Source organism: Budorcas taxicolor, chromosome X (assembly GCF_023091745.1).
Source record: "Budorcas taxicolor isolate Tak-1 chromosome X, Takin1.1, whole genome shotgun sequence".
NCBI classification, from domain to species: Eukaryota; Metazoa; Chordata; class Mammalia; order Artiodactyla; family Bovidae; genus Budorcas; species Budorcas taxicolor.
Genome location: NC_068935.1, coordinates 28294160 through 28312173, shown reverse-complemented (window position 1 = coordinate 28312173; position 18014 = coordinate 28294160). Strand labels below are relative to the sequence as shown.

Here is an 18014-nt window from a genome sequence, read left to right as displayed (position 1 = left end):
TTGCTTTTGTGCTGCAATGAAAGAGTTGAGGAGCTGTGACAGAAAGTGTGTGTGGTGCCCTCACCACTTCCCACTGTTGGTCAGTCCACTACAAATCACAGTGACATGGTTGTAATGCAACAGTGTTTTGGGAACCACTTCTTTCACCATGTTTCGGCATTAAAAAAAAAATTACAACTGCATGCCTAGCATGTCAAAACAAGAAAATAAGAAAGTGGATTTCAAATGTTGTGCTTTCAAGGCATGGTGGAGTGTAGATGACTTGGTCATCAATGTAGATGTCAAAACACTGTGTTTATTACACAGTGATGCTATAGCATGGCTAAAAGAATACAATATACCTCGACATTACCAAACTAAGTACTCATCACCATGTTCCCAGTTCACAGGAAAGCAATGGTTAGGTAAATTAGAAAGTTTAAAATAGAATATCTTATCATAGCAGAATTCTTCACAAAAGTGAAAAATGAAAACGAGGTTGCTGCCAAAGTAAGTTTCTGAGTGGTTCGATTGTTAGCCAAGCAAAGAAAACCGTCTACTTACTGGTGGTGAGTTAATTAAATTGTGTTTGATTGCAAAAGCCAAAGAAATGTGTCCAGGGAAAATAAACTTTTTAAAGTTTATTTTAGGCTTTCAGCAAGAACAGTGGCTCAGAGGTTGAGGACATTGGAAGCAACACCAATAGTAAGTTTTAAAAAACAGGGCAAATGGTTTCAAGTGTTTTCCCTTGGTTCTTGATAAGTTGACAGATCTTAACATTACTCCTCAATTGTTGTTATTTACTCAGAGGGTCAATGCTGAGTTTAAAATGATGGAAGAATTGGCCTGTACGGATAGCCTGTGAAAGTCGCTCGTTGTGTCCGACTCTTTGCAACCTCATGGACTATACAGTCCATGGAATTCTCTAGGCCAGAATACTGGAGTGGGTAGCCTTTCCCTTCTCCAAGGGATCTTCCCAATCTGGGGATTGAACCCAGGACTCCAGTATTGCAGGCAGATTGTTTACCAGCTGAGCCACAAGGGAAGCCCAAGAATACAGATAGCCTTGTAGATGGCTGCAGATGAGAATATTTTCAAAAAAGTCAGGAAAGCACTAGTTCAATACAACCTGAAGCAGAATCTGCTAACATGTATTTCGAATATGTACGAAGGAGAAAAAGGCTTAGTTGGGCAAATGTACAAAACTTGCAAAAATGGAAGTTGTTTAAATCCTATAGTCATTTGTTATCTTACTGAACAATAGGTACTTCACAGGAAAATATTTTAGTCTATCTTGTGTTACTCAACCATTTGTGTCAACAGTGAACTTCATTCACTCTCGTGGACTAAATATTGTCAATTTCATGAATTTTTGTCAGATATAGAGGCTGAATATTCTAACTTGACCCACCAACAGCAGCTCAACAGTTTAGCGATTGTAAGGGTTTTTTGTCGTCGTTGTTTCATCTGTTTGTTTTTCTATTTTTATAGCTCATGGCTGGAATTGGGAAATTTTTCTGAGCCAGAAGAACCACCCTTAACCACTATTATTGAATACTGAATGGAATTAGCTTTTGCTGGAGACTTAATAATGTTACTTAATAAATTTAACCTAAAATTACAAAGCAAAAATGCTTCTTACATGTGACATTTATGCTGCAGTGAAATCATTTCAATGACAACTGACACTTTTGAACCACAAGTAATGTCTAGTTACTTAATCACTTCCTGTGCTGTTAAAAGTTAAAACAGACTAGATTTGCATTCCCACACGAATTTTCTGTGGATATATTTTCTGAGCATAAAACCCATGGTGTTTTATGGACCCTGATGTGAGTGCAAAGGAAATTTCTGTATTTCAAAAGCAGTTTAACTGTGTGATTGAGAAACTCCCACTTAAACATCAATTGGAAGTGATCATTCTGCAATGTAAGAATATGCTAAAACACAAATGTCAAGAAAAGAATCTGATAGAATTCTGTAAGTGCTATCTAAGAGATCAATTGTTGTTTAGTCGCTAAGTTGCATTCGACTCTTTTGCAACCCCAAGGACTGTAGCCCAGCAAGCTCCTCTGTCCATGGGATTTCCCAGGCAAGAATACTGAAGTGGGCTGACATTTCCTTCTCCAGGGGATCTTCTCAATCCAGAGATCAAACCTGCATCTCTTGCATTTCAGGCGGATTCTTTACCGCTGAGCTACCAGGGAAGCCCCAAGAGATGAATATGCTCAATTAAAACTCAGATGCTTGTGGATTGATATTAGTGGCAGTAGTTATCTGTGTTAAGATTTTTGTCAAAGATAAAATACATAAAATCTCATTACTACAGATAAGCATTAACAGATAAATATCTGTAGCTGATTTTTTATTAAGACCTTTATTAACAGTTGCTTGCAATTTGTTGATTCTTTTGAAAAAATCAAGTTGTAAGTTTTTATTACAGATTAAAAATGAGATTCTTAGCAATCTTGACAAATTGAAACAATTTATAAACCTTTAAAAATGTATTAAAAAAATAAAAGGGAATTTCCCAGTGGTCCAGTAGTTAGGACTCTGCACTTGCATTGCAGGGGGCATGAGTTCCATCCCTGGTTGGAAGCTGAGATCCCACATGCTGCGAGATGTGGCCAAAAAAAAAAAAAGTGTAACTGATTTTGATAATAGGAAACACTCACTTTGAATGCTAATTAAGTGAAATATTATCCTCTTCATAAAAGAATGTCATTCCTCTCACTAGTAGATCTGTATTATGACAAATTATACTCAATTATTATATTTTGAATTCCATTGATAAAACATTTGTGAAAATTTGTTTTCTCTAGTGATATAAATACCTACATAATGTTCTTGATTTTACCTGTTGGCTTTCAAAGCCTAAATTATTTACTCTCTAGCCCTTTGCCCATCCCTGAACTAGACTAAGCCACATGAGGGAGGGAGACTATTTATAACTGATCACTATGCAACCAGTATGTATTATTAAGCACATTGCCTGCACACAGTAGAAGATAAAGAAATACTAAATAACATAGACTTATAGGGATGACATTGCACTAAGACCTAAGGAGAAAATGCTGTGAGTCTTAAAGACTTGATACTTCTTTTATGCTTTAACTCAGGTTCATTTGAAGGCTAGCAGATGGCTTTAAATTCCCATTGGTTTACATCTTGTATATCTAGAACACTTCCCTTCTTCCAGCTACTCTGTCAATTTTCTGGTCACCAGCTCCTGCTTTCTTCAGTAAGTTCTCTGTTAAAAATCCACTATTTTGGTGTCATCATTTGAAATGATCCAATGTAAGCTGTCTAAATGTCCTTATTCTGGGTGGCCCCAGGTTCTGGTCCTCCACAAAGAGCATTCTGGGAGAGTTTCTGGGTTGAGGAAGGAAGGGTGGGAAGATGTTCCCTAAACCTGTGGCAAACGGGATCATTCAGATGTCTCTATTTGCAAATCACCTGATTAGCATAGAGTATCCAAAAATATATAATGAAGTCTCATGATTCAACAATACAGTAATAAATAGCCCAATTAAAAATGGGCAAGGATTGGAGTAGGCATTTCTCCCAATACGATATTTAAATGTTAAAAAAAAAGTATATGCAAAGGTGCTCAGTATCATTAGCCATCAGAGAAAGGCAAATTAAAATGGCAATAAGATACCACCACACGCTCACTAGGATGGCTATAATTAAAAAAAAAGATTATTAGTGAGGACATGAAGAAATCATAACCCCACATACACTGCTGGTGGTAAATGTAAAATAATAAACCTGCTTTGGGTAACATTCTTAGGAGTTCCTCAAAAAGTTAAACATAAGGTTATCATATAACCCAGCAATTCCACTCCTTAGTAAACATCTGAGAGAACATATGCCCTCACAAATCATAAAAGTATAACATATGTTCTTACAAAAACCTGTTCACCACTGTTCATAGTAGCACTGCTGTACTCATTAGATTACAAAAGTGGAAATAACTCAATTGTCCACCAACTAATGAATGAAGATACACAATGTGGTATATCCATACAACAGAATATTATCCAGTCATAAAAAGGAATGAGGTTCTTTTTTAGTGATTATTTTAACTAATTGATTCATGGTACAACATGGATGACCTTTGGAAACAAAACTGAAAGAAACCTGATACCAACAGCCACATATTGTATGATTTCATTCATTAGAAATTTCCAGAAGAGGCAAATCCAGAGAGACAGAAAGCTAGATTAGTGGTTGCCAGGGGCTGGGAAAGAGGTGGAAAGAGTGCCAGCTAAGGGATTTCTTTTGGGGAAATGATGAAAATATTAGGTAGTGGTGATAGTTGCAAAACTTCATGAATATACTAAAACCCACTGAATTATGCACTTTGAAAGGGTGAAGTATATGTTATGTGAACCAGATTTCAAGTTCTAAGATTCCTCAACTTCGTTAGGTACTCATCCTGAATCAGTCAGTTGAGTTCAGTTGCTCAGTCGTGTCCAACTCTTTGTGACCCCATGAACCGCAGCACGCCAGGCCTCCCTGTCCAGCACCAACTCCCGGAGTCCACCCAAACCCATGTCCATTGAATCGGTGATGCCATCCAGCCATCTCATCCTCTGTCATCCCCTTCTCCTCCTGCCCTCAATCTTTCCCAGCATCAGGGTCTTTTCAAATGAGTCAGCTCTCCGCATCAGGTGGCCAAAGTATTGGAGTCTCAGCTTCAACATCAGTCCCTCCAATGAACACCCAGAACTGATCTCCTTTAGATGGCCAATCAAATCACATTTAGAGGCACATTTAAAATCTGTATTATGCATATAAAGTGTAAATAGCCCTTTTTTATTTCTAGTTACATATATGTATATACATATGTAATGTGTATAGTAATATAAATGAATAATTTAAATGATTAAGAGTGTCCCAAGTAAAGCAGTCCCCCAGAACTTAGGCCAAGGCAAAGGAGGTTCTGGCAGACACCAGGGATCCCCCCGTGCATCTTAGACTAATGGGACGGCCCGGAAGTTCACGTGAGTGCCGTTAACACGTGACCAACTTTCCGTTGGAGAGAGCCGCGACGCGTGTGTGACGTCACTTTTGCGCGACCCTTAATTTTGGCTTAGCGTTTTCTGGCTGCCGCTGTGAAGTATGCCTAAGGTAGTGTCCCGGTCCGTCGTCTGCTCTGACACCCGGGACCGGGAGGAATATGACGACGGCGAGAAGCCCCTTCACGTCTACTACTGTTTGTGCGGCCAGATGGTCCTGGTGCTGGGTGAGTATTCTGCAAGGAGTGCAACTTCGGGTTCTCGAGGGCGGATTTCCCCTGGCTGTGATCTGAGAGCCGCGTCTCTTTGAAGATTTTCCCCTCCATTAAAATCCTCCGTTCCCATCGCCGCCTCACTCCAGGGAGCTTTTCTGTATTGTGCTTCATCTTGTAATTCTGTATGCAGACCGCCTTCAAAAGGAAATTCCTCCTTTAGAAAAAAATATACTCCCTGTTCTCCCTCTCTGCCTCTAGAAACTTTGTGACCTTTCTGCCGCGTACAAGGATTTTGTAATAGCTTTTATCAAGTGAAAAGAACTCTTCCCCATTGAGCCTACATTTTCCTCGAGCTATAACCTCATTTCTTTGCTTTTTTTACAGCAAAATTTCTAAAAAGAATTGCGTCTGTGGGCTGTCTCTGCATCCTTATTTCCCATTCCTTCTTGCCCTCACTTTTTCATCTAACCATATAAACGTTATTTGTCAAAGTTACTAACGAACGTGTTACCTGTTTCAGTGCTCAATTATCAATGCCCATTTAAATCCCCCTCTCAGTAGCACTTTACAGAGATGATCAGTCCGTCTTTCTTGAAACCCTAACCCTAGCCCAGTATCTCAGAATCTTTCTTGACTTCTGCGTTCAGCCCATCAGTACATTCTTCAGGTGCTTCCTTGAAAAGCTGTCCAGAATCTGACTACTACTTACCACGTCCATTTTTACCACTCTAGTCCAAGCCCCTCCTTTCCTAAGCATATGTACCAGGAACAGAAAGAGTCATAGAAAACTTGAAAGGCAGTGCTGGGAAGGACTTTTGAGGTAATATAATCAAATAAGGGGAAAGACTCCCAAAGAGGAAGTGGTTTGCCGAAGATCACCAGTAACACAGCTGGAGCTAAATCCAGGTCTCCTAACACCAAGTCATTTTTTGTTGGAAAATTTAATAATAGCCTTCAATAAATGTGATAATTTTAGTAAAAATTACAGTGCAAAGGCCCCCCGCCGAAAAGTTTTGATTGCCTCAGGGTATTTTTCAGTGACTCTTGTGACCAAATCTTTCTTCATTCCTTTAGACTGTCAGTTAGAGAAGTTGCCCATGAGGCCCCGGGACCGGTCCCGTGTGATTGATGGTGCCAAACACGCCCACAAGTTTTGTAACACCGAAGACGAGGAGACTATATATCTTCGGAGGTAAGACGTTGATGTTCTGTCTAGGATTTTCTGCTTGTGTTGGGGGTCTAGTTCTGAGAAGTATAAATACCCCATCTAGTATCAAACAGGTCATGTATTTGGGGCCCAATACTTTGACATTTGTGGTGGTTCTTAACTTCTGTTAATACAGCCATGTTTTTATTGTGCACATGTTTTTATTGTGCTTTGCTGAAATGGTGAAATGTGATTCTGTTGTCATTTCATAGCTGTAATTTGGGGGTTTTGCAAGTAAAATGAGTTTATTCAACTTGTAATCTCTTGGAGCACACCAGGGCACACTGCGTTAATGACTGGATCTGCAAAGATGAGTAAGGCACCGTCCTTACTATTAAAGAGCTCATGGCTCAACAAGGGAATGGACTACCTATTGTGATATGATAAAATACTGGTGTGAACAGAAGGCTCCGGGAAAACAGACAGGAGCAGGTCATCTTGCCTGACTGGTGGTCAGGAAAGACACCAAAAGGTGGTGGCATTTGTGTTTGGCCTTGAACTAGGATTTCATCAAGTAGATGAGGAACATTCCAGGCGGAAGGACTATAGAAGCTTTAAAAGCATTGAATACAGTGTGCTTGGGAAATTTAAGTAGTCCCTTGTGGCTAGAGCCCAGGTTACCTTACCAGAAAGGGTTCGTGGAGCCTGGAGTAGGGACAGAATAAAATGCTAAAGTAGACAAGTTTGGATTTTATCTATAGGCAATACACTACATCCAGTAAACAAGCAAAGAACCCTGCCCTTACAGAGCTTATATTCTAGTGTTGAACCAGAAAAACTACCAGCTGACATCTAGCTATGTGTATTTAAGAAACCGAACTGTTATCAGCCCACACTGATGAAAAGAGTTAGAAACTATTGCTAGGCAACATTCATTGCCAAATCAGGCTAGAATTATGCAGTTGAAGAGGAAAATGGTTATATACAAAATACAAATGGAGGGTGCAGATTATAAAACATATGAAATTCACAAAAGAAGGCCCCCCAGGTAACACTGGGGAAGATTTATACATAACACGCTCTATCTAAAGCAAATTCCTTCTCTTGTGCTTTTCCTCTCTCTGTTAACCTTTATTTGGGTTTCTGATTTTGAAAATTATTAACTGACTATCTTTAGGATTATCAAAATATTTATTACATGTATTATATTAGTTAATACAGACAGTAATCTAACAACACAACTAAGCCACAGGCTCCTGTGGCACTATAAGGCAGATGCCCTCACCTCTAGGCCAGAAAACTGGGTGGCCCCAGACTGCAGTGGCAACCCTGGAATCCAATCAGCCTGATCCTGGGAGTGAGCCAGCTTTGGGTCCAGCCTTTAGTGCCCGATATTGCCCAGGCCAGTGGTCTCTGGCCAAGTGCCTCTGTTGGGCCAGAGTTCTCAGAGTTTACCAACAAGGCATGGTAGACTTCGCCCTTGGTTGACGTAGTTCTTGCTCTAATCATGAACAGTCTTTTCAAGGGCCCACTTGAGCATGCTCCCTTCCTAACCACGGCGAAATTTCAGTCTGATCGTACCCTTCCTTTTTAGCCAGCTGAATGTGGGAGCCCTGGTTACTGAAAATATGGCAGTCTGCCTAATCACGTGCCCTGCAACCTGTCACTTTCCACATCCACTACCAGCCTGTCTTGATTACAGTGTCTTTGTATTAAGTTTTGAAATTAAGTGTGAGTCTACCAACTTTGTTCTTCTTCAAGATTGTTTTTTGGCTATTCTGGATTCTTTATAATTCCATGTGAATTTTAGGATCATCTTGTCAATTTCTGCCAAAAAGAAGCCAACTGGGATTTTGCTAGGGATTATGTTGAAGTTGTACGTTCATTGGAAAGTATTACCATTTTGACAACATTAAGTGTTCAGTCCATGAACATGGAACATCATTCCATTTACTTAGCTCTTTAATTTCTTTCAGTGATGTTTTGTAGTTTTCAGTGCACAGGTTGTGCACTTCTTTTGTTCAGTTTACTCCTAAGTATTGTATTCTTTTTGATGCTGTTGTAATTGGAATTGTCAGCTGATCTTAGAGGAAAGGTTTGTTGTTTACCAGTGAATATGATGTTCATGTATGTGGCTTAGTAGATGGGAATTTTTCATAGATGCCTTTTATAAGGTAGAGGAGGTTGCCTTCTACTTCTAACATATTGAAGGGGCTTTGAATTTTGTCAAATGCTTTTTTTGCATCTAAGATGATCTATGTGTTTTTTCTCTTTTATTCTGTTATTATAGTGTATCACATTGATTGGTTTTTTGGTACGTTGCACCAATCTTGCATTCCTGGGATAAATTCTGCTTGGCCATGTGGTGTAATCGTTTATATGCTGCTTGATTCAGTTTTTGCTTTTTTTTTTTTTTTTTGAGGATTTTTGTCTGTATAATTTTAAGCAATGTTGATCTCTAGTTTGTTGTTTTTGTTGTTCTTGTGATAGTTTTGCCTGATGTTCAGGTAATACTGGCCTCACAGGATGAATTGGGAAGTGTTTCTTCCTCTTCCGAAACGTTTGTGAAGCATTGGTATTAATTCTTTGAACTTTTGGAGGAATTCCCCAGTGAAGCCACTGGTCCTGGGCTTTTCTTTGTGCGAAGTTTTTTGATCACTAAATCAATCTTCTTATACTTGTCATAGTCTAGTCAGATTTTATTTTTCCAGTGAGTTTTGCTAGTTTGTGTCATTGTATCATTCCTGGAATATGTCCTTTTCATCTAGATTATCTGGTTTGTTGGTGTATAGTTATTCATAGTATAATCTTAAAATCTTTTTTTTTTTTATGTCTTATCAGTAGTACCCCCTTGATTTTTTTAGGTCCCAAGAACACTAGACTATTTGTAATTCTCTGAATATGCTCTGCTGTTTTGCCTTTTGCACAGAGTTGCCCCTCCACTTAAAATCCCATTTTTCTATCAGGACTGCTGACTGCTCACGAAGCCTTTCATAACTGCCTCAGACAGATTTGGTGCTGCCACCTCTGTGTTCCCGTCACCCTGTTCACTTTCCTCCATCTGAGAACTTACCTCTGTGGTTATAATTTTCCTCGCTAAACTTAAATTCTTCTAGGAATTCATTTAGTCAGTATTTATTGCAGTACTGTGCTCAGCTGTGGGAATAGAGTGTTAGACGGACAGGCATGGCCTCTGCTGATCTCTGATCTCATGGACCTTACAGTCTAGTGGGACGACAAAAAAATAAAGTAATTATGATTATGGAAAGTCATACGAATGAAACAAAGGGCTCTTCCAGGATCACATGAGAACCTCTTCAAAAAGGTGTTCAGGGAAGGCTGTTATAACTAGGTGATATTTGAACTGACACCAAAAAAGATAAGAATGTAACAGGTGAGAAGTGCATTCCAGGCAGAGAGAAGAGTGTGTGTGAAAGATCAGAGATGGGAAAGCACTTGTTTATTCCAAGAACAGAGGAAGGCTGGTGTGGAGAGGTCACAGTGAGCGGGGAGGAAAGTAGGAGATGAGGCTGGGCCGGATTCTCTGCCCAGCCAGTGCCTAGAAGGCCATGGTGAGGAGTTTGTGTTTTATTCTAGCTGTCCTGGGAAGCCACTCTTGACTCTCTTCGGAGAACGATTAAGAATGAGATAGTAATGGAAGCAGGTTCTAGAATAAGTGCTCAGAATTTTTATTTTAGATATGAACTTAGAGTGGTGAAGTCCTAACTAAGTATCATATACACGATTGATTTGATCACACAAAAATCTAAAATTTCCACGTGGGGGGAAAAGTCAAAGACAAATGCAGCTGGAGAAGAAATATTTGCAAGAACCCTTAACATTTACAAGTTTCCTTAATATAAAATAAAGAGATGGACTTCCCTGGTGGTCCAGCGGTTAAGACTCCATGGTTCCATTGTAGGGGTGCAGGTTTGATCCCTGGTGGGGAAATAAAATCCCACATGCTGCACAGCTTGGTCAAAACACAACACAAAACAATAAGAATAGAATAAAATGACAACTCAGTAGGCCAAAAATAGACTGACTGTTCATCAAAAAAAGAAAATACAAATGTCTATTAAATATATGAAAAGATGCCTAACTTCACTCTTTAAAAAAAAAAGAAATGCAAGTTTTGAGATCTCATTTTTCCCATGCCAGACTGGCTGTCATATATTTTAATAACACACTGTGTTGGTAAGACTGTAGGGAAACGGAAAGTCTCACGGTGGTGGTGGGGTATACAGTGGTTCAGCTTCTGTGCAGAGTAATTTGGCTGTTAGCTATCAGAATCTGAAGTGAACATACTCGGAGGATTTACCCAGCAGGTAAGACATTTTGGTTCATTCATACAAATAGATAGAATGGAGCCCTTATAAACAATGAGGCAATTCTTTATCAACCGATTGGGAAGGATCACATATTTTTTTAACCAAGATGTAATTTTAAGTGAACAGAGAGGCTGTTTCACTGTAAGTGAACAGGTGGGCTACATTTGTCTAAAAAGGAAAAGTTTGCTGTGTCATCAACTCTGGGAGGAAGGGAGGAAACCAGTAACAGTATTTGCCTCTGGGGCTGGGGGAGGGAACTGGGTGCGTGGAAGATGAGAGGATATTTACCTTTCACTTTATACTCTTTTCTGTACTGTCTGCACATACTGCTTATTTAAAAAGTTGAAACAGGGAGGGGATGGGAGGAGACTGAGGGGTAGCTGGGACAATAATCTGGGGAAGAGATACTAGTGGACTGGGCTGAGATGGTGGCAGAAGGGTGGAGAAGAGTAGGTTCAAGACCTTTTATGGAGCTAAAATCCACAGGATTTGTGGATGAAGTAGATTGTGGGAGATGAGGGAAAGAGAAGACAAAGATGAGTCCCAGGTTTCTATTGAAGCAACAGGATGAGTGGAAGAGTCTTTACCTCCCAGTTGATTATCTAAGGCAATGTTGTGTGGGCTGGTGAGCTTGACCACCTTAGTTCAACCTAGGGCTTGAGCTCAACCTATTCTACTTCCTAGCTCTGTGACCTTGGCAGACTGTGTAACTGCTTTGTGCTTCTTCACCCTTGTCTGTAGAATGGGAATGATATCATGACCTACCTCATGGGGTGGTTGTAAGGATTAAAGAGTTTAATACATGTATACTTTAGAATAGCTCCTGGTACATAATAAAAGCTATACAAGTGATTACCACTGTTGTTATTGTTGGTGTTATTGTTACTGTGAACCTGACTGCTTCTGTGACTATAACTACTACCACACTGCCTCCTCTGTCAGGAGGGTGCCTGTGGATGGAAGAAGTGGTTTAAAATAAATACATGTGTAAATCAACAGCTGATCTAGGAAAGGAAAGCTTTTGAAAAGCCTTTTTAACATTTGAAGAAATGAGCAAGTGAGGTTGGTAGGTTATGAGATTTGTCCGTATCTTTTTTAACTTCTATTTTCTGTGCAGACCGGAAGGCATTGAACGACAGTACAGGAAGAAATGTGCAAAGTAAGTGTTAACAGTGTGGGTTTCCCTGAGCATAAGAAAGTCGAGGTAGTGATGTGTTAGGAAAAGCATCATTTGGAGACAGTTCTCTGTTATATCTTTATCCTTATAATCTTAACCTGCCTTCAGACTTCAGTTATGCAGATAGGCTTCTTGAAGAGCTGCAGTTGGCCAAATAACATCTCTGACCAGCTGGCCACAAAAAATGGGTTTTGAAACATAGAATTATTTTTTAATTGAGATGTAACTTATATATAATAAAATTTGCCTTCTTAAATGGACAGTTTGATGAGTATTGACAAAAGCATACAGCCATGTAACATCACCCCTCCTGTGACATAGTACATTTCCAGGGCTCCTTTGCAGTCAGTCCCCCTTCTCCTGGCCAGCACTGGCCTACCTTCTGCTGCTGTGGTTTTACCTATTCTAAAATGTGACATAAACTCCGCAGTGTGTGTTCTACTACATACAATGTGTATCTCTTTGATCTGGTTTCTTTCACATAGCATGATGCTTTGGGGGTTCATCCAAGTTATGTGTAATGGTAATTTGTTCCTCTTTATCACTGAGTAGCACACACAGTTCATTTAACCATTGACCCATTGAAGGTCATTTGAATTGTTAATGGCTTTGGCTATTACAAATAAAGCTGCTGTGAACATTCCAGTATAAATCTTGTGGGAACATGTATTTTCTCTTGGAATGGAGTTGCTCAGTCTAACATAGTGTAATTTAATCCAAACGTATTTATAAAGTCTGTTACAGGACCACAGCCCCAAGAACTGTAGAGAGTATTATTTAAAGATATATATGATTTCCAGCTTTAGGTTGTTAGTAGTGAGAATATTAAACTTTAACAAATTTAATCTTGTTGATGTAATTACAATTCACTCTTGGATCACCGACTCAATGGACATGGGTTTGGGTGAACTCTGGGAGTTGGTGATGGACAGGGAGGCCTGGCATGCTGCGGTTCATGGGGTTGGAGAGTCAGACACGACTGAGCGACTGAACTGAACTGAACTTAGCTCTCAGAAGACTCAGACTAGGAGAATTAAAGCAGGGAACTGGCTAAGAAGATGTTTTAGTTTACAGCCACATTAGATTTGTTAGATGAATTTAATCATATCTTATGGTGTGGGTCTACTTTAGCTGAAAATGTAGAGTAGAAATGACCAACCACAGAAAATACGCTGTGAACTTAGTTCTGATTGCTCAGAACTTAATTGGCGGACCAGCCACAGTGGAGCCTTCTGGCTGCTTCTTGACTCTGCTATAATAGAAGAAGGCAGAACCCCACACTAGTTCCCCAGACTTCTAGGAAGAATGGCAGCAGTTTTGACTGGAAAGCAATCACTAGCAGGAGCCAGCGTTTGCCATACTTGTCTAATGATCAGAACTGCATGGGATGCTAAAAGAGATTTGTAGGCCTCAGCCCCCAGAGTAGCTCAGTCAGGATCCCCTGGGGGCAGGACCTCGGAATCTGATTGGCAGTTGTGACAAGCGCCCTCTGTGATTCTTATCAAGTAGTTTTTTGGGAAACATCGGGAAGAGCTGATCATAAGTTGATGCCACAAACACACATAGTTGCAGAGTCTGAGCCCACTTTATGAAGCAGTGTTTTGGGGGTTTGGATCCTGAGGCCTGCCTGAGATTCACTCTGTTATTTGTAGGTGTGGGCTGCCGCTCTTCTACCAGTCCCAGCCCAAGAATGCTCCTGTGACCTTCATTGTGGATGGAGCAGTGGTCAAGTTTGGCCAGGGTTTTGGGAAAACAAACATATACACTCAGAAACAAGAGCCTCCTAAGAAGGTAATTATCACTGAAGGAGACAGATGGGTTAATGGAGCTACAGATGTACTCCTAAAACTTTAGGTTATGGTGCATGACAGCGCGCCCCTTGTGTATGCTCTCTTTATTAAGAGGATGCCATTTTTGTATAAGCAGATGTTACAAAACTTTAACATCTATCGTATGTTCTTTTTTCTTTCCTACAGTCTGCTTTATGAGTAAAGTTGAAAATTGTATGGCTTTTATTCACATGTACTTCCTTTGAAATTTCTTCTTTTTCCAGTGTGAGCAATTAGAGATGGAATGCAGAAAGTTAATCTTTAAATATATTTTGAAAACCGTTGATGTCAAATATTAGAAAACGATAGTGCAGATTAAAAGATGGGCACTTTTAGATAGGCCAGCCTGTCCCAAAGAGGTGGATATTCCCCCAACAGTCCCTCCCCTGCAACACCCAGGCTTGGGCACTTGCACACTCACACTCATACACACTCAAGCACACACTGCTCAGAGAGATGAACTAGACTGGTTCCTCTTCCTGCACCTCCAGGTGATGATGACCAAGCGGACTAAAGACATGGGCAAGTTCAGCTCTGTGACTGTGTCTACTATTGATGAAGAAGAAGAAGAGATTGAGGCTGTAAGTGCTTTTGCCCTCAGGGGAGTTGGATGGAAGGGGGTGAAGGGGGACTCTCAAACTAGACCATTGAATAGCAGAAAAGCTAGAAACTTCCCTCGTAGACCTCGCTCTAGCTACTAAGGAACACTGTGACAGCGGCTAGTTGCTGTTTCCCTGGATTTCAGGGAAATCTGTTTCAGGGACATCTGTAGGATGAGGCACAGGGAGTTGGACTAAATCAGTCATTTTTTTCATACTGTTTTTTGAGAGGCCTTAGGAGGTGCATCCTTCTTCAGTTGAAAAACTACCAGGCTCAAGGATTTCCGGTCCCTTTCAGTCCAGCTCTGACAGTGTGGGAACTGTCCTTAGCAGAAGAAGCAATTCCCTTTATGGTAATTCAATATAACGATGTTTACACAGAGATGTTCTCTGTTATTTAAACATGGTTTCAGCTGAAACCTGACTCCCCCAGATTACTGAAAAGCTGAAGAGTGGAACGGGAGCCGAATTCAGCCACTTCAGTAGTGATTTCATAACCCGAGGAGTATAAACTTCTCCAGAAGTCTCTGTTACTCCTCTTGGGTGAGACTGCTGGCCTGAGGATGCTTCATTCTTCCCTCAGAGAGAAGTTGCTGACTCGTATGCGCAGAATGCCAAGGTGATTGAAAAGCAGCTGGAGCGCAAAGGCATGAGCAAGAGGCGCCTGCAGGAGCTGGTGAGTGGCGTGGGGTCGGAGGGGGCAGGCACTGGCCTGAACTGTTCCAGTTCCTCCATCTGAAAGACCCTCGGGTGGGCAGGGGAACCCTTTAGGAAGTCTTTTGGGGATATGGTGTAGCTGGCTGCCAGGTGTCTAACCCTGGGTGTGGCTATCCGTACATACCCTGCTCTGTGATAGTGAGCAGGATCCCAACCCCCAATAATAGTTCTGGTTAGCCAGCCCCAACCAGAATGATCATTTAATCTGCTACTTGTGGTCCAAGGTCAGGAGTCCAAGATCAGGGTGCATGGGCACGCCCCCAGGATGGGAGGTGTACAGTGAGGCTACACTGGGGGGCCAGGATTGGGACTTTTCACTGCTGCTTAAAGCACTGCTCCCACCACCACTGTCTGGGCTCTTTGTTGAGCACGCCTGTCCTTGTGTGATGGAGCCTACATTTCTGTTTTCCTGATAATAATTTACGTATGATGTTTCTTTAAAATAAGACATCCTCTGTAGAGGATATTTTTGGTGACACAGGTAGTGGGTCTTGAGAGCCGTTTGACCTTGCCATAGTGATCTAGAGAGAGCCATGCTTAGCAGATTTTCTGAAGTGAAGGGCCAGTGCATCTTCTTTTTAAAAAATTTGTTAAGAGCAGGTTGGTAATTTATAAAATGTCATAAAAAGGAATTTGCCTTAGTTCCTTTTATGAAATTATTTTATTATTCTGTCAAATTGCTATGCGGGTGTACATGCTAAGTCACTTCAGTCATGTCTGACTGTGACCTTATGGACTTTAGCCTGCCAGGCTCCTCTGTCCATGGGATTCTCCAGGCAGCAATACTGGAGTAGGCTGCCATGCCCTCCTCCAGAGGATCTTCATGACCCAGGGATCTCTGGCATTGGCAGGCAGATTCTTTACCACTAGCACTACTTGGGAAGTCAGATTGCTATAAAAGCTTCTAAATGCTTACTGTCAATTTTTGTTTGTATCTTTGTGGACTGATAACAAACAGTTCATGGACTGCATAACTTTTAAGTAGCACTGTTCTAGAACAGGGTTCAGAGAAGGCAGTGGCACCCGACTCCAGTACTCTTGCCTGGAAAATCCTACGGGCGGAGGAGCCTGGTAGGCTGCAGTCCATGGGGTCGCTAAGAGTCGGACACAACTGAGCGACTTTGCTTTCACTTTTCAGTTTCATGCATTGGAGAAGGAAATGGCAACCCACTCCAGTGTTCTTGCCTGGAGAATCCCAGGGACGGGGGAGCCTGGTGGGCTGCCGTCTATGGGGTCGCACAGAGTCGGACACGACTGAAGTGACTTAGCAGCAGCAGAACAGCATTATTCCTCCTGTTCTGCTAAGAACAGGATACTGGTATGTCCTAATATTGATTCCCCCAGCTCTTCAGGGGTCCTGGAGCTGTGTAATCCTTATACTGATTGCCTTTGACCCACAGTCCTGTGTGTTTACCCCATTTTACCATACAGATGTTATCGTCTATATGTATCATAACATCAGAAAGGTTGGAAAACAGTTGCTATTCATCACAATTTTTTTTATTTAAAAAAATATTTATTTGGCTGCACTGAGTCTTAGTTGTGGCATGTGGGATCTAGTTTTTTCCCTGATCAGGGACCGAACCCAGTCCCTCTGCATTGGGAGTGTGGAGTTTTAGCCACTGGACCTCCAGAGAAGTCCATCATGATTTTAGATACACGGTTCTAGTTTGTATACTAAATGAGCATGAGGGGATAGTGTTGGGGAAGTTAGAATAAGGCAGGAAAATCAGAATTTAATGTCATGTATCCGGATATAAACTTTTCTTCCTTTCCAGGCTGAACTGGAAGCCAAGAAAGCAAAAATGAAGGGAACCTTGATTGACAACCAGTTCAAATGATCAGGACCTTTCTGTGGACCCAGGCTGGAGGCAAGCATTTAAGATCAGGATGAAAAAGAGTGTTTTCTTGACTACATGGACTTATGCTCCAGCAGAAAGCTTTACGTGGCTTTCCAGTGATTTATCCTACATTCAGTGAGGTCTTTGAGTCCATCTGACCTGATTTCTAGAGACAGATTTTTCTCAGTCTTTCTGTATTTATGTCTTCTGTACTATTTTTTGTTCATTTGATGTAAACTTCTTCATCTGTGTAGAAGAAGCTCTATGAATAGATCAATGCTTGTGTGTCTCTAGTTTCTGAAGGAGCTGTTCTTATTCCTTCTTCAAAGTTAATAAAATGTTTAAAGATTTTTGAAAAAAGAATATTGTGATGTGTCATAGAAAAAAGCTGCATGAGTTATATTTAAAGTTACAACAGGCCAGATCCTTTTACATGGCTCTGTCTCTGTTCTTAGACTGGCAGGTATTGGCTAGGGTTTGAATCTCTCCACTGTCTGAGGAAATCCATAACAAGCCAGAATCTGCTTTAAGTTCCCTTTACCTCAAATATTAAAACTTCAGGCAAGTCAGCCCTCATCAGACATTGTGCTAACAGAGGGAAAAGTCAGATTCCAGTAAGAGGGCAAGATACCTCTGATCTGAATGAAAATGGGATCTGGGTATGCAACCCAAGGGAGCTACCATCCTGTCAAGTAGCTGAGAATGTTGCTTCCTTGTGTGGACATGTGGGAGGGACACGTGATAGAGTAAGACATGATAACTGAGATAAATAAAAGTTCTCTGTTGACTCTTTTGTTTCACATTTGCTGTTTGTGAAGGAGCGTTGTATACATAAATATTTAATGTCACGCTGCTTCAGTGACACCAGTATGTAGTATTTGTATCATGTTTTTATCTGTTCATCTATATTGCACGGTGTTGGGGCAAGAAGAGTACTTTCAGTTCAGTTCAGTTCAGTTGCTTGGTCGTGTCTGACTCTTTGCGACCCCATGAATTGCAGCACGCCAGGCCTCCCTGTCCATCACCAACTCCTGGAGTTCACCCAAACTCATGACCTCCTTATATTACTTACATGGCTTGTGCTTAGCATAAGGCATGTAGTGAGAGACCAATGGGAAATAATAGGGCATTTTTCTTTGCTATTTCCCTCCTGAT

General features: G+C 41.0%; 1 protein-coding gene across 1 annotated transcript; it reads left to right on the top strand.

Moving 5' to 3' along the window:
* The first annotated feature begins 5071 nt into the window (after positions 1 to 5071).
* On the top strand, positions 5072 to 17500 carry STEEP1 (STING1 ER exit protein 1). The gene is made up of 7 exons (XM_052663528.1): positions 5072 to 5230; positions 6293 to 6410; positions 11814 to 11855; positions 13526 to 13664; positions 14194 to 14283; positions 14885 to 14977; positions 16797 to 17500. Exons 1-7 carry the CDS (start codon positions 5107 to 5109, stop codon positions 16857 to 16859), a joined length of 669 nt encoding a protein of 222 aa, XP_052519488.1. The 5' UTR covers positions 5072 to 5106; the 3' UTR covers positions 16860 to 17500.
* The last annotated feature ends 514 nt before the right edge of the window (positions 17501 to 18014 follow it).